Source organism: Ctenopharyngodon idella, chromosome 4, assembly GCF_019924925.1.
Source record: "Ctenopharyngodon idella isolate HZGC_01 chromosome 4, HZGC01, whole genome shotgun sequence".
In the NCBI taxonomy this organism is placed as follows: domain Eukaryota; kingdom Metazoa; phylum Chordata; class Actinopteri; order Cypriniformes; family Xenocyprididae; genus Ctenopharyngodon; species Ctenopharyngodon idella.
Genome location: NC_067223.1, coordinates 19855003 through 19880129, shown reverse-complemented (window position 1 = coordinate 19880129; position 25127 = coordinate 19855003). Strand labels below are relative to the sequence as shown.

Below are 25127 nucleotides of genomic sequence, written 5' to 3'. Positions count from 1 at the left end.
AGGCTAAGGGAACTCATATTAATGTAAAAAAAAACCCTCATAAAAGTGATATTTTCATGCCATGGGACCTTTTAAGGACAATTGCAATTGCACAGCCGGGGTCATCATTGATTTTGAGAAATTTGCACCCAGATGTAACCTTACGGGTGTTGCAAACAACATTTCAACCATTCGGACCCATCCTTTCTGTGCACCTGTACATATACAGAGATACAAAAACTGGCCAGTCTGTTGCAAATGGTGTGATCTTTGAAAATCCGCATGATGCAACAAATGCCCTAGAGGCTCTGAATTTATCTGAGATCTTGGGTCAACAAGTGCACATTGAGGTAGCAAGGGTCGAAGAAAGCCTTTTCCAGTCATGAGGAAGAAGACGCTTAGATTCTGCGAGAACAGTTTTCACAACAGTTTGGAGCAGCCCACAATCCATGGCTCTCATCGGCGTGCTGATTCTAGCATACATCTGTATAAGAAGCGGCAGGACTGCGGTTTACGACTGGGAGATTTGGCGAACTGTACTCCAGTCGCTAAAGTCAAGATACACTTCAGGCCGCGCTCATGCTAAGCCCAGGCCAGCTTTAGTGCCCCAAGGGGACCCTAAAGTCAAGCCACGCCTCTGGCCAGCCAAAAAGGGCCTTGTTCCAAGCTAGAGCTGGACCCCATGCAGCCGAAGCAGTCCCCATGTCAGGGGTGCAAATGCACATTTGCTGAGGGGTATGCAAGAACAGAAGCTTTGCACCCCCTACACATTGCACCTGCACCTCCAATCTTTTCTGTCTTTCCTCAACTGAGAAATGCTGGAGGATACGAGTTGATGAACATTTCTGGAACAACACGAAGCCGTGAGGTCATCCTCATCCCTTGTCGAAATGAAAACTACAGTTAAATATCTCAAAGATCCTCTTTAAAAATGCATGTATGTATTGAGAATGAATGTATTTCTGCTGCATTATTGTGAGGATGAGCATTTTAATGAAGGTGCTTATTATTAAATGTGTTGTTCTTGTATGTACATATAAACAGGAAGTTAATGTAATGGAAAGGAGTGGACCTCCACAACAGTGCATATACTGCGGAAAGTAATTTTCCTTTGCGGACATAAAACGCACAGCGAAATGTGCATGAGGAACTTTTAAACTTACTATATCTAAAAAAAATTAAAAAAAACTGTAAATGGCATGAATTAGATTGGAAATGCTAAGCCAGACTGTTGGTTTCTCAGTGTACATATATAAATTATATGGTATTTTATGGTTTTATAACACAAGTCCATTTAGGTCCAAGCATGAATTTCTAGAAAATCTATTGTTTTGCTAAATTCTCTTTTATTAGAAGTATTATTCAGCATTAAAACTGATCAAAAAGACATAATCAAATAAAATGAAACTGAAGTTCTTAAGTTAATAATTGTCAAAAAACTTAAAGATTATAATAGCTTGAAAGCCCAAGTTTTAACTTATCAACCTATTTAACCTATTAATTTGTAAAACTGTTACGACTAGTCAATGCATATTAAACATGACACTAATGCATACCCGCGTTACCCTCTACTTCTGGGTTTGTTTTGTAGAAACCAGGGAACAACTGTTTTGATATATTTATAGACAGAAAACGAATTATTGTTATATAGCTCAACATGTTTAGTCTTACTGTTTAAATCTAATTTTCTTGATTTTTTGCGAGTACCATGCCTCAGAGAAAAACACTATTTTGTCAAGTAGCTAACATAGCATAATTAGATGCAGCTTTATTTTTAGTAACAGTAATACAGCATTTTCTCCATCATACAATACGTTTTAAAATTAATTGCGTGCCATTTATCAACACAAGCCATCCAGCATTTAATATGATATTCTAAAATCGATCTATCTTACTGCAGTGTGTCTCAAACAAGTGTCTCACAGCAGCCATACTACAGTAACGTTTCTTTCTGAGTCCGATCCCAATTCTTTTCCACTGGCTGTGAGGTGAAGACCACATGTCCCAAGATTCCTCGCTCAAACTTGGTGTCATCAAGCTACGCCTTTGCTTTGAATAGGCCTCTAGTGACCTCTAGTGGACAGAAAATATTACATATTGCACCTTTAAATGATCGATCAATTATTTGATTGCTTTTCCTTTTGGAAGAGTTAACCTTCTTGCAGTGTTGCCAGATTGGGCGGTTTTGAATTTGATTGTGCAGGTAAAGATTTGTTTGGGTGGGTGGACAAAATTTGGGCTGGTTTGGGATCAATTTGCCAGTTATTAAAAAAATTTATAGGTTGATTAATTAACAAAATCCAAGTGTGTGTACGCCATCCAATCAATCAATCAGTCATCATGAAGTTACTATTCGGCTGTGTTGACAGTTGACGCCGATGCCATGAGCCAATCGAGAGTGATTGCAGCTGCAGCCAGCACTCAGTGGGAAATACAAAGAGGTCAAAGTGTGCAAAATACAAAAAAAAAAAAAAAACAACATACTGAAAGGAGTAGGAGAGCAAATCTGACCTGAAGCCATGGATAACGCAGTCTAAATTGGTTGATAACAAAGCTCACTGCTCACTACACCGAAATAAGGGCTCACTTCAAGGATTTGAAGGACCACACTGAAACCACAATTAAGGCCTTCACAGTGAGTAACGCTAGCTTAAGTAACTCAGCGCCCATTTGTGATGACCAGCAGCGCAGTGAACTGCGGGTAGCAAATACGTTGCTTGTCACACATCAGTTAATGCCGTGGACGACTTATCGGACATACTGAAAGACGAGATAGGAGCGTTTCAGATGCACAGAAACAAATGTACGGTTGTCATTAAGTCAGCTGGGTCAGCAAGCTAAAATTTCTATCATTAACAGAAGAAAGGTTACACTTCCTTATGTTGTTGCAATGCTTCTGATGAAACATACCAGGTAAAAATAAAATCTGTAAAGGAATCTTTTGGCTTTCTTCTCAAATATGGACGAGATAAGAGTCATTCTACGAAACGGGTGCCATTTCCACTTTGCATTTTTCAAAATTTTCATTAAGAACAAACTTTTTTTTTTAAAACAAACCTTAAACACTTAAAAGATATGTTAATCTCCAAAAAAAACATATTTTCTAATTTTCTGAGATACTGAATTTGGGATTTTCCTTAGTTGTCAGTTATAATCTCCGTATGACAAATGTACGGTTGTCATTAAGTCAGCTGGGTCAGCAAGCTAAAATTTTAATACTTTTTTTTTTTTATTCTTAGATTTTTAATCTTGAAATATGAATTTGATGTTTCAATGGCCTCATTGTTTGTACTGAAAAAATGAATTATCTTAAAAAATACAAAAGTTACATTTATCTGATTAGTCCACACAACAAGAACATCATTCAACATTTATGTAATATTTCATTTTCTTTCCATAAAGTTTTAACAAAATGACCCTGTGACGGGGTGGTAACCTATGTGACGGGGTGGTATGGACAAAGTGTTTCTCTAGTCTATGTGATCTGTTGGTTTTAAACTTTAAAACTGGGGGAGGGGAGACATTCAAATTGGAGATGTAATGGAAAACTTTGGTCATGCTCTGAAATACTGAAAAGAGCATCGTAACAGTGTACCTATCTTTCTGATTTTAGAGCGTACTCTGCCTGTATTAGTTAATTCATTTATTTTTGAATAAGGAGAGTCAATGTTATTTAAGCACTTATATCTTTTTCTGTATTTGTCAGCGCATTTTCTTTCCTTCTATAGCAATAGTGAGTGAAAGAGATAATGAGTAATAACTGTGTGAGTGAGTGAGTAAATGAACCAAACAGTGTTGCCAAGTCTGCAGTTTTCCCGCGGAATTGGGCTACTTTTACACTGCTGCCGCGGGTTGTTTTTCATGTCCGCGGCTTGAAACGACCCCAAATAACATGATATTTAGCCCTTGGAATGCACATTTTACCAAGGGAACTCCGCCAAAAAACACGTTTTACACCCCAGAACGTGATTTTTATCGGGGGACATTTTGGGATGAAATTTAAATTTCATCACAAAATGTCCGCAAATCTCCCATGTGGTCAACATTCTCACCTAGCATATGTATATGCTTTTGAAACCTAAAGGTTCACAAAACTGGGGCCTAAGTCAGTGTGTGTCTGAATCATGTCCAAACATAAGAAAAGGGGAAATGAAACTAAGGGACAGCTAGACAACCATCTAAATATAATAGCCCCATGATATTGAGTAACCACTAACTAATAAACACGTGATTTGGGCAGATCTTGCTTTACCTAGTAACAGAAGGGTTTGACATATGAAGAACCAATCATATTGTAGAATGCTTTACCATGCTCCTATCCTATATAAAATGTTGTATTCTAAGGCATGGTCATATAAGCATATTCTAAGGCATGGTCCGGAGTCTATCTGGTTATTGCTGCGCAGCAAGTTAGGGAGCACTAGGTTTAAAAGGGTCAAGACGTTGACTGAAATAATTTTGGGTGTCGATTAGGAGACACCCCGGAAGATCAGGTATATTATTGGGTGTTGATTAGGAGACGCCCTGGAAGATCAAATTCATCGTTTCGCTTCAGAAGGTCTTTTATTAACCCTCCGGAGCCGTGTGGAGTACATATTTATGATGGATGGATGTGGATGGAAGCACTTTCTTCAGCTCATTGAACTCATTGAACCCTATCACTGCCATTATAAAGCTCAGATGCATCAGGATATTTATTAATATTTCTGCAATTATGTTCATCAGAAAGAAGAAAGTCATATACAGCTAGGATGGCTTGAGGGTGAGTAAAGTTTGGGCTAATTTTCATTTCAAAGTGAACTAATCCTTTAATACATGGTTATTGATATGTAATTAATGATAATTCAATTTTATATTTTATAATTTTTAATATTATTGGCTGTCATTTGTCCAACATGTATAGCTGTTTTTGTTTTTTGTTTGCATTCAGTAATTCATTCCACCATGGTGAATGTTCACAAAGCATGTGACATGTGCATTCTTTTACCTTATTGTATCATATTAAAATACTTGGACAGCGTTGCCCTTCAATACTTATTCAGCGGTTCCAATGCCGCTATTATATCTACAGTATCTCTCAGAAGTGAGTACAACCTTCACATTTTTGTAAATATTTTATTATATCTTTTCATGTGACAACACTGAAGAAATGACACTTTGCTACAATGTGAAGTAGTGAGTGTTCAGCTTGTATAACAGTGTAAATTTGCTGTCCCCTCAAAATAACTCAACACACAGCCATTAATGTCTAAACCGCTGACCACAAAAGTGAGTACAACCCTAAGTAAAAATGTCCAAACTGGCTATTTCCTCAGAAAAGTAGTTTATTGACTTGAAAAGAAAAAAAAAGGCCTCTGGTCTCCTTCCTTGCATACCACCAATAGTGTTAGCTGTTACGCCTTTTTTTTTTTTTTTTTAAGGTTGCAGGCTTGCCTTCAAGTGGCTTTGACCATACCGCCTAATTGGACTGAACCATTTGTAGATTTGTCTGGGGGGAAGGGAATAGCAGCTAAATTATTCTTTCACTTTATCATTTTATTTTATAGTGTGGTTAAGTACACATGGGTTTACACAAATTGTTATTTGTGTATATGTTTAGAGTTTCATTATTTTTATACTTTTGTGTATAATGAATTGTGTGTTTGGTCCCTGCCTGTTTATTTGGTACAGGCCAAGGGTGGAGCTTGCCCATATAAATAAGAAGCTTGTTGCAAGTTGGACCAAAGTACTTGGTGTAGCCTAACTTAGCAGTTTTTGTTTTGTACAATTTTGTTTGTACTTCAATATTTGACTATGCTTTTTTTGTTTTGTTTTTTCATTCTCATGGTAATAAACCCCCTTTGAGGGATCCTCTGAACCTCTGTCCAGCTTGTATGAAATTATTTTCTCTGACCACTGAACCATCTCTTATATTACCCTACCTTAATCCTTAAAAAAAAAAAAAAAAATAGTAAGATTCAGGATTGAAATTGTCCTTTGCTGAAATGAAGATCTCACCTAGTGACAAGCCATCATTGGTCTGGATGTTATCATTGATCTTGTCCAGGTCTTGTCTCATTGGAAAATCCCGACACAGCATTTCAAACAAGAGTATCCTGAGAGACCACACTGTTGCTGGTTCCCCATGATACTTATCATTCATTGCCATTCAGGGGCAGTACAAGTAGCAGGAAGTTCGGGTCATTTTACTGACTCAGATCTTTGAATCTCGTTCAGCGAAATGTTACATTTTAAATTCCCCAACACATACTACTTATGCAAATGTTTATCACTCCGCAGCCGTGTTCATCAAACAGGGTTTCTCTGCCTTCTCTGGAATATTCAAAAACAATACTTCTATATTTCCTTCTATATATTATAAAATGGCATTTCTCTTTTATAACTCAACAGATTAAGGTTAATAAGATGATTTCTGGCTAAATTTATCAGTACAGGAGAGCCTCAAGTGTGTGCAAGCTCTTTAGTTCTCATCACATTGTACACAAATGGTTGTGTGAGCAAAACCACTCACAATTGTGAAATTTAGTGATGATAGTGGTATTCTTAGCTTACTATATAAAGATTAAGATCATCTGAAATTGAACAGTTTGTAGAGTGGTGTGATGCCCACCACCTTATTGTGAATATCAAGAAAACTGAGATGATTTTCAATGCAAAGTCAATTCACAGATGACAGTCCAGTATTTATTCACAATGTTCCCATTACGCGGGTGTCTTCATATGAATATCTTGATGTTTATATTGATTGTTCACTGACATGACGTTCACGTTGAAAGCCTGTGCTCGGGTTACAACAGAGAATGTACTTTATGAGAACGCTTAGAGTTTATGGTGTTAGTAGTAAGATGATGATGATGTTGTTCTATCAAGCTGTACTGGACAATATGATTAAGTACAGAGTACATTTATGGTATGGTATACTGACAGTGCAGATCATAGGCAGAAAAGAAAACATCTCCAGACCTTGAAAAAACCAAATGCTAAAGGAAAATCAATGCTAAGGGAGGCATACAAGTTTCTAAATGGTACAACACACATTTTGAATCGTGAATCGTCACGTGATGTGTTTAGCTAGTTTACCACAGACTGAGACATTAATGTGATAGAGATGGGGAAAACGCAGAATTTCCGTGCAAAAGTATCAAAAAAGAGACGTAAGGAGCTATCTATATCTCGAACAAGTAAGGAAAGTACGTACAAAAAACACTCTATTTGCGAGAACGAGAAAATAGACGTTTGTAGTGCATCGAAGCGTAAAATACATGCAATGAATAACGATAGGAATATCCCCGTGGATTGCAGCACAGTTACTAGGGCTGGACCAGAAAATTCGATTATTCGAATATTCGTTCGGTGGGTTGGCATTCGTTTTTCACTTTTGAGATTGACCGCTTGCTTTGCATTGCAGCCAGCTGCTGGTGAAAGCACTGATTACCACAGTGTCCACAAAGTAAAAGAAAAGGGAGCGGTACCACTTTCTGTTTTTTCTTAGTAGTACCCAATGAGGGCATCGAACCAATCCACTCCTCCCATGTTCCTGTGTAGAAAGCAAACATAAACAAAAGTCAATACCTAAAATATAAACACATCTGCACGGTTTTTTTATTTTTATGACCCAATGAAAAAAAAAATTGACTCACTTGTTGTAGTCTAACACTACTTTTGGAATAGGAACCATCATTACGGTCTATTCTCCACCTCCTGTCTCTACCTTCCTCTGGACAGTCTGATCTCCATTCACTGAATTGAATGAGGAGCACATCAGTACCTCTCTTGTGTCCTTCCATTGGACAAAGAGAAGCTGGTGGTCCCTTTTCCACCTCATGCTTCCCCGAGGTGCATTTTGGGCAGCTTGTTTAGGGTGATTTGTGGGAAGCCCACACTGTTTCTCCTAATGGTCCCACAAGCACCGATGTTTTTTTTTGGAGGAGGTCCCTGAAAAGCATGAGGCTTGTGTAGAAGTTAGCTACATATAATTTGTAACCTGACCCCAAGACCTTTTCATCCACCCGAGCCATGACTGATTCGTAGCTCAGACCCTTGTTTTGCTGGCTCTGAGCTACCAGAGATTTTCCTTCATAAATGAAAAAATCCCATGTATAAGCATTCAGAGACTCTGCAAGGACAAAAAAGCTTATACTCCAACTTTGTTGGTTTGTCTTTCTGGAATTGTTTCAGACCAATCCTTGCCTTTGATACCACCATTCTTTCATCAGTTGCAATGTTCTGATGTGGGTGGTAAAAACTTTTGCATCCATCACGAATCTGGTCATACACTTTACACAGACGGTCAAAGGCAGGGGTTCCTTTGTTCTTTGTGTGAAATTTCCTGCAGGACATCACTGATGCTGGAAAGCCAATGTCATATAGTCTGGACCCATTCCACTAGTCTGCCACTGATGGCAATTTCACCATACCCATATATGTGATTGTTGAGAGGAAAGAAAAAGTCCTTCAAAGACCTGTCCTGCCTTGAACTTCTTACTGTCTCCAGGTGCTCAGCAGCATCGGTGTTAGTATTTTGGATAATGGTCTGAAAAACTGAGAATGAAAAAAAAAAGTTGGAACAACTCCAGTGAGATTTACTTCCGGTAAATACTGGTCCACTTCAACACTAGCATCACTAGCTAACTTACTTGTTACAGCATGATTAAGCATCTTCATCAAAGGTATCACTTTGGAGGCAAACACCCTTTTCTCCCTAAAAAAAAAAAAACTCTACTGTAGCTTGGTGGAAAGGGGTAAAGCATCTTGGACTGCCTCATACTCCAGGGCTGTAGGAGGGGTGATGTCGGTCTTTAGAGAGGCCAGGGTTGCCCCCACTGGCTCTCTCAGCTGATAGAGTCGTTCCAGCATGTTTTAAGTGCTGTGTCAGTGAGTGTCCACTTCAATGAACTGGTCTCCCCATCTGCTCCTGTACTAGGGTCAGTCTCTCTTTTGCTGTAGTGCTGGTTTGGAAATAGGTAACAACATTTTTCCACATTTAGATTAGAAATTTAGAAATTTCATTGAAGATACCGATGTCATTTAAAGACTTCCTCACAATAAGATTAGTGCATGTGCAATGCATATTGCTTGCCCAACATCTAATGAGCGGTCCTGACATACAAATCGGCTGAAAATTCCCGCGGCACTGCGGTATCGTTACATTCGTACTGAGCAGGATTACTATTTCAACGACACAACATCAGTAGGGTAAAACTAACCTGTCTCACGACGGTCTAAACCCAGCTCACGTTCCCTATTAGTGGGTGAACAATCCAACGGTTGGTGTATTCTGCTTCAGAATGATAGGAAAAGCCGACATCGAAGGATCAAAAAGCGATGTCTCTATGAACGCTTGGCCGCCACAAGCCAGTTATCCCTGTGGTAACTTTTCTGACACCACCTGCTTAACCCTAAAAGGGGCAACGTACCGTGGGAGATACAGAGAAAGTGTAAGTCTTATTATTTGGTATCAAGTTGAAAGGGTATTTGTTATGAATACTTAGATCAGATGACTTTGTTTATACTTTCTGTGTTTAGCTGACAGGCAGCACTTAAAAACAACATGGCTGCCTGTAGCAGGAAAACTACTCACCCTCAGGTAAATGTTGATATATTTCACATTTAAAACATTTGAAATTAACTTAAAGTTCCTGAAGTTTTTCTACCTGAGGGCTCATCAGACTCAGACAAGGAATCAAGTGAGCCAGATGAAGAAGAATTTGCATTAGGTGTCCACAGTAATGATACTGGTGACAGCAGCAGCAGAGAGGACAGTGGTAGCTCGTGTGATGAGGATGAGACAGAGTCAGAGGCACAACCAAACGAAAGAGGGATAAACTTTAGGTATATATACACACAGTGTATACACTTTCCCGTTTTGTCTGAGAGGGGGAGGTGCAGGATGTGCTTAGAAGGACAAACGTTTGTCATGTGTGACAAGTGCAAAGTGAGGCTTTGCATTGTTTCTGGGCAAAATGCTACGAACTGTTTTCTTGCTTTTCATTGCCAGTAAGATTTGGCCTTTGGTGATGTTTCCAAGAACATTTAGAAATGACTTTGAAAGAATATTTACAGAAAGCTATGACAGAAAAATACATGTTCTCTAGTATGAAATTTAACTGTTGAATTAACTTATAGTTTTGTATTATAGTTTGCATTATAAATGTATTCATAAATATTGTTTATCACTGATTGTTCATCAGAATGTGTTACAAAGAATGAAAATAAAATATTAGAATATCAGAGAATAAAATGTTTTAAAATAGTTTAAAATGTAAAAGGCACTGCCAAGAATTCTGTTTTCGGTGAATTTATACCCCCAAATGGGCAATGTATCGTGGGAGATACAAACATTAAAATCAAATTTTGAAAAAAATTATCAAGTTGTATTAAAGCCAGAAGGACTGTAAGGCCCCGCTTTCACGGTCTATACTTATACTGAAAATCAAGATCAAGCGAGCTTTTGCCCTTCTGCTCCGTGGCAGTTTTCTATCCTCCCTGAGCTCGCCTTAGGACACCTGCGTTACCGTTTGACAGGTGTACCACCCCAGTCAAACTCCCCTTGTGATGTCCCCATGGGGGCGGCCGGGGCCCCTTGTGTGCGTCGACTGGGGCGGACTGTCCTCAGTCCATCTCCGAACGCGCTGCCATGGCGGGGAACGGCCCTCCTACAGCAGGCCCTCGAGGTCCGCGGTGAGGTCGGCCACCCACCCAACCCATCTTGAAACACAGACCAAGGAGTCTATTGCGTACGCGAGACAAAGGGTGTCTCCGAGCCCCCACGGTGCAATGAAGGTGAAGGCTGGCGCCCGCCGGTCCAGGTGGACTCCCCGTTCCCCGAAGCGGGGCGCACCACTGGTCCATCTCTCCCGTACTGCCGGGGAGGTAGGGCATGAGCATCTGGTACCATCTTTCTGATGGTACCAGAAAGATGGTGAACTATGCCTGGGCAGGACGAAGCCAGAGGAAACTCTGGTGGAGGCCCCAGCAGTCCTGACATGCAAACCGGTCGTCCGACCTGGGTATAGGAGCGAAAGACTAATTGAACCATCTAGTAGCTGGTTCCCTCCGAAGTTTCCCTCAGGAGAGCTGGTGCTCGCTGAGCAGTTTTATCCAGTAAAGCGAATGACTAGAGGCCTTGGGGCCGAAACGATCTCAACCTATTCTCAAACTTTAAATGGGTAAGAAGCTCGGCTCGCTGGCTTGGAGCCGGGTGTGGAATGCAAGACACCCAGTAGGCCACTTTTGGTAAGCAGAACTGGAGCTGCGGGATGAACCGAACCCCAGGTTAAGGTGCCTGATGCTGACACTCATCAGACCCCAGAAAAGGTGTTGGTTGATATAGACAGCAGGACGGTGGCCACGGAAGTCGCAATCCGCGAAGGAGTGTGTAACAACTCACCTGTCGAATCAACTAGCCCTGAAAATGGATGGCACTGGAGCGTTAGGCCCATACCTGGCCGTCGATGGCAAAACGAAGCAATGGGTGATAAGTCTTGACGAGTAGGAGGGCTGCCGTGTTAATGCGGAAGCCTAGGGCCTGGGTGGAGTCGCCATGGGTGCATATGTATTTTTGACAGTTACGTGACCGGATGAGCTGTATTTCATGTCTGTTTGGTGTCATTTCATGTATTCCCAGGTATGATGTACTAATGTTTGTACGATGTTATGTTTTTCTGTGAAACAGAAAAAGAAACTGAGCTCTTAATTATGGAAAAACTGATTTGTTGTTTGTTGAACTGGTGAACCAAGTCTCATGCAAGCTGTTGAGGAGAATGTTACGTGACCGGATGAGCAGTATTATGCAGTATCTATATTTTGTTTGGTGTCATTTCATATATTACCTGTAAACACGGATGAGTGAGCTCAGCCTACATCTCTGTGTGGTCCTTTCCAGAAGGGTCGAAAGAAAGAACCAGAAGGGGGTTACAGAGGCACGGAAAACAATATGGGCAGATGATCTGATAAACCTTTGTAGTTGATTTTAATGTCCAGTACAGGTAAACCATGTGATTAAATCAGATCTAGAGTATGGCCCTGAATATGAGTTCGGCCAGACACCCACTGAACAAAGTCAAATAAATCAATAAGACTAAGAAACTCTTTTGAGAGTGGCTTATAATCATAGCATACATTAATGTTAAAATCCCCCAAGATTAAAATTGTCATAAATAGTGACAATTTCCCCTAGAAATTTAGAAATTCCTTATTTGGCTGGGGAGGACCATAGCAAACTTCATAGGATTAAGCAAAACAAATTGAAACAATTGCACTTCAAAACTTTGGTGAGCATCCGTGCAATGATAAGAATTTTTTTAAATACTGTCCCTAATCCCCCACCAAGACAGAGGAGAATTTAAGAATTCATAATCCTGAGGTACCAGCTCGGTGAATGCCAGGTTTGACCCATGTTTCAGTACTACATAAAATGTCCAGGCTCCAGAGCATGCGAAGTAAGAAAAAGTTCTTTAAAATTGATGTTTTATTTACCAGAGAGTGCGCATTGATCAAAACCAGCTTGAGTTGTGACTTGGATTGTTCAACACAGCATCCGCGGGTTGAGGGTATTTACTCCACAGTGTCGAATATAGGGGGAGAAGCAGCATTGAGAGAGAGCTCAGAATGACCGGTCTAAGCCATTGATGTGATGCATTCAATGAACACCAAAGAACATGGTGTTCATAGATCGTCTTAGGCCCAATGGGCGAGGAAGAAGGCTGCATAGTAGAAAATGACCATGTAGAAGATTTCAGCCGGACAGCAAATTTGATACCATTCTGGTTATAGGAATGTTGTTGTTTTTTGAGACTAGGTGACTTTTCCTTTACTTACAATAGGGTTAGGATGAGGGTTTGGTTTAGGGTTAACTGCATGTAATTCTGCAAAATTTATAGTTATTACTACAGTAACTACATGTAACAAGTGTAACAATGTCACTGTAAAATAAAGTGTTACCAGAATTTTTGTAGATAAATGGGTCAGTAGGAGGAGGAGTTGGGTGTATGGAGTAAAATGAATGAAAATGGTGGTAAATAGTGTTCTAAACGTGCAGACAAGTCAATACTGAACATGGGTTTCAGCACACAACTGAACTCATGTGGCATCAACACATTATTTCTTAATCTGAAAATCTATTCAGAACACGTATGAGCCTTTACTGTCGTTTAAAATTAGGGATATTTTAGCGGATTCACTCTGCATTTAAATGTGGTTATCTCTTCAGAAACTCTATGTATACATGCCCGTGGGCATGGCCATTGAAAAACAACCTTTATTCAAATTGTAATAGATAAGTGAGCAAAGAGCACTCCCTTAATGACTGAAGCTGTCAATCACTTCAGTTGTAGCGCGCAAACGCCAGTGCTCAACGCTGCAAATAGTGTTGTTATTAGAAACCTTTGACGGTCTTCTGACTACAAAGTGTGAACAACAATAAGCACGGGACCGTTTGAAAGCAGCTGCCTATCAGTGGGTACCGAATAGAGTTGAAATAGTCTTTGCCTATTGATTCCCGACCGCACTGCAAATAACCACATAAATATTATTCCACCCATTACATCAAATATTAGCAGTTCACCCGTCCCGCATGCAGGACTCTGTTCTGTGGTTGACTAGATTTCGGTGACATTTGTACACTACTGTCACGTAATGTGGTAATATAAACTCTCGATGAGAAGAATCCTTGAAAGTAGACTTTAATAACAAATACCTGGATAAACATAGGTGGAAACCACAAAGTATAAACGAGAACTGACAGAGACTGAGGGAGAACACAGGGTATATATACAAAAGGCAAACAAAGGGCACTTAACAAAATAATTAGTAAGACACACCTGAACTGAAACTCAAATCAATCTGTAACTAAGACAACTAAAGAGTGGTGGGAAAAACTGAAAAAAAGGAGGACATGTGACAAATGAAAAAAACAAACAGAGAGTCCAAAACAAATATTTTGGATATTTTGAGGAAAGGTGTAAATCAAAATAGAAAGACATTTTATTGAGGTTCTTGTGGGTTTTGTACTGTATTTTTTGCTCTTGTTGTCTTCCTATTTTCTTTACCTCCTCTACAATTGTCCCCAAGCTGGTCAACATCTTTTTTTCAAAGGATCGTCTGCACCTCTCCTTTAGTTGCCGCCATCTCTTCAGGTCTGGCCTCACCAGGGACTCAAGCACAGCAGTCCTTCTCTCTGCATGCACTTTATACGTCTCCAAAAATCATGAGGGTTGTGATTTGTCTCTGCTGCTAGTGAGGTTTGTACTTTGCACGGCAGAGGTTCCAGGCTGTTCATCCATGGCAGCACCTGCTGGCTGCTCTTGAGGAAGAGAAGTAGTTGCGAGCCTGTTTTGGGAGGATGTCTCTTCTAAAACACAGAGGAGTGGAGTAAATTGTGCCAGGTGGTGCAGTCTCAATCTCCAAAGACCCAAATAACTCATCCATTAACTGTGAGGAAAAAAGGCATGTCAATGTACAATAAAAATGACCAAGTCTTATAAGACTTATGGTAAAGTCTTATGGTAACTGATCAGGTGTGCTTCCCCTCCCCAGTTGCATGATGTCTGTCCTTTACTCTCTTGTAAGTGGTTAACATTGTGGCTTATTGATTGGAGCATCAGGGTGGAGGAACGTTGGCCAAAGGATTTAATGTGACGAACCTGATTTGGCACTCAAGAACTCGCCACCGCAAGCCAAATGGCAAATACGAAAAACTCTCTTTCAGCCATCAATTGCAGCCATGCTAAAAAAAAAAACGAACCTTACACACTGGACAGCAAGAAAGCAAAAACTATAACCACAAAGATAATGGAATTCATAAGTATTGATAACCAGTCGCTGTCAGTCACAGAGGACATTGGATTTAAACTCCTTATTGCACATCTTGAACCACGATATAATATAGTTCAAATACTTCACCAATGTAGCTCTATCGGCGTTATATCAAAGTGTCTACAACCACATAAACAGCCCACATTTTCACATCATGAAAATGTGACCGTGATCAGTTTAACAACTGGTATTTGGAGCTCCAGTGTGTCCCAGATGTCAAAGCAGTGGATAATTGAAAACTTTGAAAAGAGGCAAGTTATTCTACATTTGATCAATTACTATATCTTGTTACTGTAGAAGATATAACACTAAACCATAGAGTCAAAATATTTAAATGGCATGATAGATTTTTATTTTCCTTTCTTCAAAGGAGGAGAGTTCACAGAAACCTGGTGCAATTTTAGCATTTGCCACTGGGTCCAATCACGTTCCGACAATTGGATTTCATCCTCCGCCATCTATTGGATTTCACCATCAGTCTGAAACTCCACAAAGGTTTTCAGTTGCAAATACCTGCATTAACCATCTTCGCTTGCAATATACAGCACATATGGGGCATTTAAAAGTAACATGGACTTTGCCATCGAGAACATACATGGATTTGGGAAAGAGTAAGACTTGATATGAATTTTGCTGGCTACAGAATGTATGAATCAGGAAACAAACTGAGGAGACTGTTGGCAAGACTGGTTAAAGGCAGGCAAACAGCTAATGTAATCTCTTCATTAAAGGATATGAATGGCAAGACACACCATCTGACTTAAACAATAAATAAACTTATGACAGAGTATTATTCTCAGCTTTATTCCTCAGCATGTGAATATTAATGAAATTTTTTTTGGACAGTGTAAATCTCCCTAGATTAAGTAAGGAGGATAGGGAAGCACCATCTAGTAGTATTTCTAAGGATGAGATCTTGGATGCTATTGGATCATTGAAAAATGGCAAAACCCCAGGGCTGGATGGTTTTGGCTTGTTGTTTTTCCAGAAATTGTACAAGCACTAAAAACAGGTCAATTCCATGATTTCCATCCTCATGTAATGGGCTGAATGTTTGCTGAATAGTCACCAAAGGTGGTGTCATTAGTTTGGTAACTGTTGTCAGGAACTACAACATTGTTTCTGGTCTCTAGTACTGCTACTAGCTACATCAATGGTCATCAGTTTCACACACTCGATACAGCTGCGTTGTTGTGTCCAATAGTACTAAGACAATACCTGTGTGCCATAACTGCAGAGGTGTTTGTCCCCCTTCAGTTGATAATCTATAGTTGTTCCACATGTTCCTGAACTCTTTAACTGCCATCTGGATCCGGGGTAAGTAAATAAAATGAAGACAGAATAAATGGAGCTCACAAAGAAAATTAAGTATGCCTTGATCATCCATGAAAGAGAACAAGTTAGAATAATAATATGATACAACTATATTCAACATTTTCCAATAATGTTTCAATCTGTTGATTGTGGACACTGCATCCAGCAATAATAGTTCTTCTATTGAGACCTCGTCTATTTTCATATAACGTACAACCTTATCATTTTCCAGGCTATGGTCACATCTGACTCTTGATGGCAATCCAAATTTTGTAACGCTTCTTGGAACAAAGATAAAACACTTAACACATGACAGTTCTCTTTATATGTGCTATATGACCTTAAATGAAAATTATTAAAAATGTCCAATGCTATTTCATGCATTCTGAATTTTCACTGTTAAAGAGTTCGATTCTCATGCAAAACATGATCGAGTTTGACGTATGGCAGAGAATTTTTGTTCCACATACACTCCTTCAGGGTTTGTATAAGTTGCGGAAAGTTTTTTTCGAGTATGGCCGTGTATAGGCAGGAACACACTAAGCCGACGCCGACGAACTAGTGGCGATGAAAGCAGACTGCGCGGTTGGCTCACGTCGGCAGCGTCTGGGTCCAAAGTTGCCCTGACACACCAAACCAACGCTCGACAACCGATGGCCAAGTAGCACGTACGTTCTGCGCCTGCGTACGATGAAATGCCTTTCCGTACCAGCAGGTGGCAGTAGCTGAACAGCCAATCAGAATGATCAGATGGACCGACGAGCTCCGACGCCGATTCAACATGTCGAATCGGACGGAAAAAAGCCAACGAGGACCAACTTCAGCCGACAGTGCGGAACACACTGAGAAAACTTAGTCGGCCGACCGTCGGCTTGGTGTGTTCCTGCCTTATGACATCACGAAGGCCGGAATTACTTCTCCCGGAAGAGCGCGCACACATCAACCAGACCGAGAGCAAAACCACGTCCATCAACATTTGCCAACAATGTTACCAAAGAAGTGTGTATTTGGTTGTGAGGGAAAGATATCCTTGTTCAGCTTCCCAAAGAACCCAGCGTTAAGGGAACCGTGAATGCAGTTTGTTTTTCCGGGGCAGCAACAGAGTTAGTGTTTGTTCCTGGCATTTCGGTGACGAATGTTTTGTAAACAAGGCCCAGTTCGACTCTGGATTTGCAGATCGGTTGAAACTGGAAGATGAAGCGGTCCCAGCGATTAAAGATCCCTGTCATGAGTCGGAACCACAGACGGTAAGTAAAACTGCATCGAATGTCTGTGTTTTGTTGGTAATCGGCACGTACAGTAAGTGCATATAATGTAAACAACACGAATGTATAGTGAATCAAAAGTTATCCAGGGATAATGGGATGATGTATTGTGTGTGTTTAAATACATTTATTTAGCTGACCACCATAAGTGTTCATTTACAACGTTATCATGAAAGGTGAATTAGTCATTTACACAAGCCGCTAAACAAATGAGTAACGTTACAGTACTTACCATATAGAGACGTCCTGCTGTAGTCGTTGCTGCTGTTGTTCTCTTTTGTGATTACATTAACAACACAAACATAACCATAATGCTGCCTAATTATTAACAGCACACTGTAACATGTTAACTGTTGCGTTTTACTTTGTTTTGTGTTTTAAAGTAATCCACGGTAATCCTAATTAAAATAACTTTTATTGATAAATATTGTGTCTGCACTCAAACGTGACTGTTTATCTCCACACAGAATCTCAAACATTTGATGAGCTACACACTCTTTCATTGGCACGTCATTGAACAACGCATTTAAAATGTATTTTACTAAGATTTCAACTCTGACATATTTTGTATTTGTTTTTCTATGCGCTTACATGACTTTTATTTTGGTGTGGCGATCTGGAGTCATAAGGCTGCGCCGCGCACTTGCCTTTGTTGTGATTTGGCTGAAGAACGGTTTGTTTTTATGCATTTAAAGTACTTAAATCGATTGAAACTATACAGTATATTTTATAGTTTTTACAAGTGGTGTACATGTATTATTAATGAATATAACATTATAATGCTGTAACATTCATAATCATTTTTGTTTATGAGTAATTTTATGAGTCTCATTTCTCTCCCTATATGGTGAATGAGTCTGTCGTAAATAGTAATTTAGTAACTGGCAAGTAGTGATGGAGAAACGGAGCTTTCTGAAACTTAACTGAATTTATGTAACGTTAAATGCCACTTAAAACCAATTGCTTCACAAAATGATTCACTGTTTGAATCACTCGACGTTCTGGTCAAAACGGTGTAAATGCAACAAGAACAACAAACGTGTAATGACAACTTTAATAAACCAAATGTAAAAAGAAAATTACCAGCTATGTTACTAGCTATGTTGGTCAATTTCAAAAAATGTGTAGAAACCCTGAATGTCCTGAAAGTGGAATTTATTAAAGTAATTTGTGAATCAATACATAGAAATTGCGTACACAGAGTTTTAGTTTTGATATATTTTTCTTTGTTAATTCTTAAATATGACAGAAAAACTCAGGTTGGAGCAACTGAGAGCCACATGACATGAAGATGGCGTTCGTTAAAGAGAAGAGTGAAGATATGAAACAAGATACTGAGACACAAACAGGTTAGTCTCAAAGCTGAACTCAGTCATTTGATCCTTATTAAACTGTCCAGCTTTACAGAAATGAATGATATTTTTGAAGAATGTCATATGAGTGTCATAATTAAAGCACTTTTATTTGACCGAGGGGGTTGCCTCATGTGGACAGACATGTTGAGATCACATGAAAATGAAAGCCATTCATTTCTATCAATTATGTAACTAACACAAATATTTATTTCTCAATAAGTAAACTGTGAGTTATCATCTTTAAATTAGATGTCTATTAGATTTTTTTTTTTTTTTTTTAAATTCTCATCCTGAAAAGTGTTCGGTGTATCAAACCGGTGCTTTGTTTCCAGACGGACTGATTAAAAACACTTTTACACGATTGAAAAACGTGGGTGGCTTCATTTATACAGTAAATGCTTGTTTTTAGAAAGAAATGCAGTGAATGCTGTTTTATTTTTCACATAAAAGCTGGAAAATCAGTGGGACGCACTTTTGAATACTGCACGAAGAATGACTGATAGCTTCAGAGGAAGTAAAAGTTACTATAACCTTAAATTTGTGAAAAAATTGGGCAGTATAACAGAATGTCCTTCAGAAGTGAAGGATGTCAGTGTCTGGGGTTTTTCTTGGCATTGCGAGGTATTGCGTGACTGGAACACTTGCCTTTTTTTGCGCTTGATGGCTCAGGGTCAGCGACAAAGGAAGGAGATGGGGTGGGCGATATGGCAAAAACAGATCATGATCCATGATCTTATTATGATTCGTTTACATGTTGGTTTTTAAGACTATTTTGCAAGTCACTGTACAGTACAGCCAAAATAATTTCTTTATTTTAAAAATTTAACCTTACAAGGTAACAAAATATAAAAGAAAAAAGGAATGACAGACCATTTAGGCCAAAGTAGATGTGGTGGGTAGATGAAAATCTTATTATTATTTTTTTTTTTTTATATTTATTACAAATAAGAACAAAGACACATAATAGGACAAATATAATACAAGATACATATGAAATAAAATGCTTTTTTCAGCTACAGTAGGTGTATTTAACAGTAGTATTCAAGTAAAAAACTGAATAAATAAACGTGTGTTAATAAAACACTACATAGACTTCACTGTATGAATTAAATACAGTTTCTTATTAGGTGAAAATCAAGTTTTTAATTTCCTGGTATATTTTTCTGTTGATATGAAAAATTGTGTAGATTTAGCAATATGGCGGGTGTATGATGTATATTAAGATGTTATGATAAATTATATGTCTTTCTCCACTGACGTTCTGAGTTGTTAAAGCGTTTGTAAGGATACTGATTGTTAGAAGGCAGCTGTCTGACTCTGAGATGGCGAACGGGAACATGATTTGTGTAACATTTCGATAACATTGATAACATAGTCAAGCAAAAGGCTAATCTTATTAATTACCATTATGTGTCCGATGTTGTAAAGAGCGATACCATTGTGCAGCGTTTACCTCAGTAAGTTGACCCAGTGGATCTCTGAGCTGGCGTGAGCGTGTGGAGGCGGGACTAAATTTGCATATTCATTTATCTGTGTATATTAAATGAGGCAAGGGTGTAGAGTTACATTCACGCTATTTTAAGGTCTAAGGTCTTTTTTTTTTTCACTGGAAAAAAAAAAAATGTTTTTGTCATTTTGGTGATCAAAGATGAGTTTTATTCATTCCGATTGAAAGCGCCGGCTCATGTAAACACCATATCGGATTAGATAACGTCTCATGTAAACAGTCCACTGAATCTTTCAATCGGAATGACAAAAAATTGTACATGTAAACGTGGCTATTGACTACAGGGGGACATAACTGTGTTTATGTAAACCTTGTGTGTATTTGAGTTTAAGTGCAATAAGACACCAAAGAGAACTTAGTTCAGTACTTACACGCTGTTTAACAGGCTTTTAGGCTTTGCTATTGCAGCTTAATTTCTAGCCTCTCACAAATTGCAATCCCGATCTAAATATAAGATTCGTTGTTCAGTCTAAACAGTGTCATTGATTATAATGGGAGTTTGGGTAAGAGAGCAGGAAATCAGTCACTGAACTGAAGTATCTAAAGTTGTTTTTAAAGCCAGCATTGTTAGCACACTATCTGTTACATCTCCTAGGGCAATCATGCTCCTGAAGGGCCACTGTCCTGCAAAGTTTAGCTTTAACCCCAATTAAACACACCTACCGCCAGGCCACAATCTAGCTAATCAAGGTCTTCAGGATAACTAGAAACTTCCAGGAAGATCTGTTGGAGTGTGTTGGAGCTCTACAGGCTCCCTCCAAGAGCAGGTTTGGACACACCTGCCCACATCTGCTGGCTAAACATCTGATTCATAAGACACAGGAAATGGGGAAACACTTCAGGAGTTTTAAAGTTATCATCGTATTGGTTGAATTCTGTACGATTTCTGGGAGACGTGTGTGTCGTATTCTTTATCGATCAGCCTGGAGCCGTTGTGACGTCAAACCCCCTCATGTAGGAAGAAACTTCTTGTGTTTACAGCTGTGACAATGAGCATTTTTAGACGCGACATGTTAACGGCCCCTAATATTATATTCTTTGCAAACAGTGACAACTTCGTTGCAGATAAGACACACCGGCTTTGCATTCACAAAACTAGGTAGGATGAACACAAAGTTGTCTTTCCATTCTTCTTTGTATGCCCTATTTTCGCTGTCAACTTTCCTCTTTAGACTCTTTGATAGTGCCATTTTCTCTCACCAGCTAGCTTAAATATTAACATCACTCTGCACACGACGTAATAGCGTACCTCCAGCACACAAACAATAAAAAAAAAATGGAGTTTAGTACGTGAGGATGCCAAGGAATAATTCTGAGTGTAAAAGTAGGCTACGTTGAATAATTATTACAACAAGTTAGGCTCCATTGTGTAACAAGCAAATTAAAATGATACTTATTTATTATTCACAATATGGAAATAAATCATAGTTCGTTATGAGCATGACTCAAACATGCCATTAATGGGCTTATTCAAGTCCTCTTTTATTTTTATTTTTTGTTATTTTTATCCATTCCAGCATCTGAATGAAGATACTTGCCAGGTTATGTGTCACTACTCTGCTTTATTAATTTATCCAGTGTAAAACCCGGACACCGCCACACAAATGTGGCTTTTTGTTAATGACTGTCCTACTACAGGATTTAACACAGAGTAACAGCTCACTAGACTAGATTACAAAAGATACTGTAACAGTCTGTCACAGGCAATTCTAGTTGCATTTGTCATCAATTAACCTAATTTCTTAAATTATCCTTTGGCTATGTTCTGGCCCGCCATCTAGTGGTGAAATTTTTTTTTGGCTCGATGCCAAACTTAATTGCCGACCCCTGCTATAGGGGCTTTCGCACCAGAGGAACATTTTTATAGTTCCTATAACTTTAGGTGGAAGTACTTGCTTTTTGGCATGTTCACTAGGCAGGAAATGGGAATGATTTTAGTCATATGAATGCCTTTTGGTGGGACTAAATTAGCTCCTACTTCAGAGTATAGGGTCTAACCCAGAACAATAGGAACTACCAGCAGTGACATAAGTGTGTTGACTGGCCGAACACTTGCGAAACACACTGTTTTTAAAAATCTGTGTAAACACAGTTATATATATATATATATATATATATAATTTACTCCACGAATATGGAAAAAAGTGATAGATTGACTGATGCTAAAGCCCAGATGGTACTTAACCTTTACACTAAGGAAAAAGTCCAATGTGAATTTGAAGGGACCAAGCTAAACATTGTATTTCTGCTCAGCTAGTGACATTGGGCATCAAGCACATGGCAAACGCTATAATACTTTTTCGTATATCGTTTACTTTCTTTGTTTTACAGTTCTATCTAATAACGTATTCGATAGGACTGTTAAACCGACTTTAAACTAATGAATGTGGAGAATGGGAGCACTTTGTGCTAGCACTAGGCTCTGGCATTCGTTTTTAATTTTTCTATTGTGTAATATGGACTTGACTCATCTAAGAAATCTCACTTTCACCTTACATGAGTAATTTGACTCTGACTTTTTTTTTTCTATTCATATATCAGCAGCTGCCTATAATCTGAAAGGTTATTGAGACAGCCCTGGATAGGCTCATGTTAAATAAAATGTTTGGGATTTTTTTGTGTGAAGTAAATTTAAATAAGTTGAATAAAACTTTTTTCTAAAATGACTTTTTGTAATGTCTATTCAATGCTTTTCTCATCTTTTAATGATCTTTTGGGTGTAATTTCTTTGCCAAAGTTGATACGTGATTATTTTGCAATTTGATTTAATTAATCTGCACATCATGTAATTATTTGGAATAAAACATTTAACACATCATTCAGTAGCTTAGTATGTATAGGATTGAGTGTACTTGTTACTGGTTATGATGCTATTTGTTTGGGATGCTTTAATGCTTTTTTGTTGGTTGCTTTGTGTCATTAAAATAGTGTTAACTTGTATTTATTTTATTTTAGACCTGATGCAGCTGAAAGAGGAGAGTCAAGAACTGAAGGAAATTGAAGTGCAAATTCAGAATGAGAAAGATGAGGATTTCATAAATGGAAAAAACTATTTTAGTTGCTCAAAGACAAAAAAGACTTCCTCACGAAAAAGAGCTCAAAAGGCAAAAACTAGACGCCATTTAATCTGCCAACAGTGTGGTAAAAGTTTCACTCATAGAGGAAACCTTAATGTCCACATGAAACTTCATAATGGAGAGAAGCCTTTCACCTGCCAACAGTGTGGAATAAGTTTCACTCAAAGAGGAAACTTTAACGTTCACCTGAAAATTCACACTGGAGGAAACACTTTCATCTGCAATGAGTGTGGGAAGAGCTTCTCACGAAAAGGAGGTCTTAAGACTCACATAAGAGTTCACACCAGAGAGAACCCATTCTCATGTGATCAGTGTGGAAAGAATATGAGATTCAAAGCAACCCTTAATAAGCACATGAAGATTCACTCAAGAGAGAACAGTTTTATGTGTCATCACTGTGGAAGGAGTTTCACAGACAGCGATCACCTTAAGGATCATGTGATAACTCACACCGGAGAGAAGCGTTTCATGTGCGATCACTGTGGAATGGACTGTAAAAACAATGCAAACCTTCAGGTTCACATAAGAACTCACACGGGGGAGAAGCCTTACATCTGCCCTCAGTGTGATAGGAGTTTTGCATTTAAAGGAAACCTAAGGATTCACATAAGAGTTCACACAGGAGAGCGGCCTTTTACCTGCCCTCAGTGTGGAACAAGTTTTACATATAAAAGAGACTTGAAACGTCATATGCAAACTCATTCTGGCAAGAAACTGGAATGATCTGTGGAATATTTATTCACAAACGAAACGTGTGGGGGGGGAAAAATGTTATCTAGGTAATGTCTAATATGAGCCAATAAATTCTCCTCTGCCGCCATCTGCTGGTTATAGTGGTGATTAAATGAAAGTGCTTTCTATCAAATGTTTGTTTCCTACATCTTGAAATGTTCGGTTTTACACTCTAAATAACACTGACATTCACTACAGACTCTAATAATAATAATAATAATATTTTTTTATTTATATAGCACCTTTCCAACATCCAAGGTTGCTTTACAAAGATAGGTTAAGGAACAGAACCAAACAAACATCAAAGAACAATACATATACCAAGGGCAGAAAGTAATATACAGAGTTCACTTACAAAGATAGGTTAAAGATACAAACAAAGAGGGGTTCAAACAAATAACATATCCATAAGAAGGTACAATTTACAGACTAAGAACTGAGGAGTAATATTCAGACAAAAAATTTGTTTTTAAGAGGTTTTTGAAGGAGAGAAGGGTGTCTTGACGGATGTCTTGAGGAAGATCATTCCACAACCTGGGAGCCACAACACTGAAAGACCTGGCTCCCATAGTCATCACCAGACTAAACTTCGGGGAGACTAACAATCCCGCACTACAAGAGCATAAGGCTGAAGTCAGTCAGAGATCCAAGGTTATGGAGAGCTTTGTAAATGAGAATTAGTACCTTGAGGTTTTTACGCAAGGAAACCAGAAGCCAATGAAGGTGATAGAGGATTGGAGTAATGTCCTCATTCTTTCTTGTGTGTGTGATCAAGCGGGCCAGAGTTTTGAACATATTGTAATAGTTTTATATTTTTAGCAGAAAGGGCATAAAGAAGTGAGTTACAGTAATCTAGTTGAGATGTGACAAAGGCATGTGTTATGGTTTCAGCATCCTGCTGACTAAGAGAGGATATTACATAGGTGGAAAAAAGTAGTCTTTACCACTTTAAAATTGTGATCATTAAATGAAAGAGTGGAATCAATAAGAACAAGATTTCACACTGTCATAGTGGGCATTATCAAGTCACCATCCAAATCTATCAGTTGACCGGCTAATTTATATACAACAGATTTTGAGCCAA

The 25127-nt window shown here is 38.8% G+C and overlaps 1 protein-coding gene across 8 annotated transcripts in view; it reads left to right on the top strand.

Annotated features, from left to right (window-relative positions):
- Positions 1-4349: 4349 nt before the first annotated feature.
- The window catches only part of LOC127510688 (gastrula zinc finger protein XlCGF7.1-like), a 201910-nt gene continuing 181132 nt past the window's right edge, over positions 4350-25127 (top strand). For 2 of the 8 annotated variants that reach the window (XM_051890611.1, XM_051890610.1), the window contains exons 1-2: positions 17946-18045; positions 18622-18721. In XM_051890611.1, coding sequence (XP_051746571.1) covers positions 18658-18721 — 64 coding nt within the window. In that variant the 5' untranslated portion in view covers positions 17946-18045; positions 18622-18657. The other 6 variants (XM_051890615.1, XM_051890616.1, XM_051890613.1 and 3 more) reach the window with 6 other exon arrangements.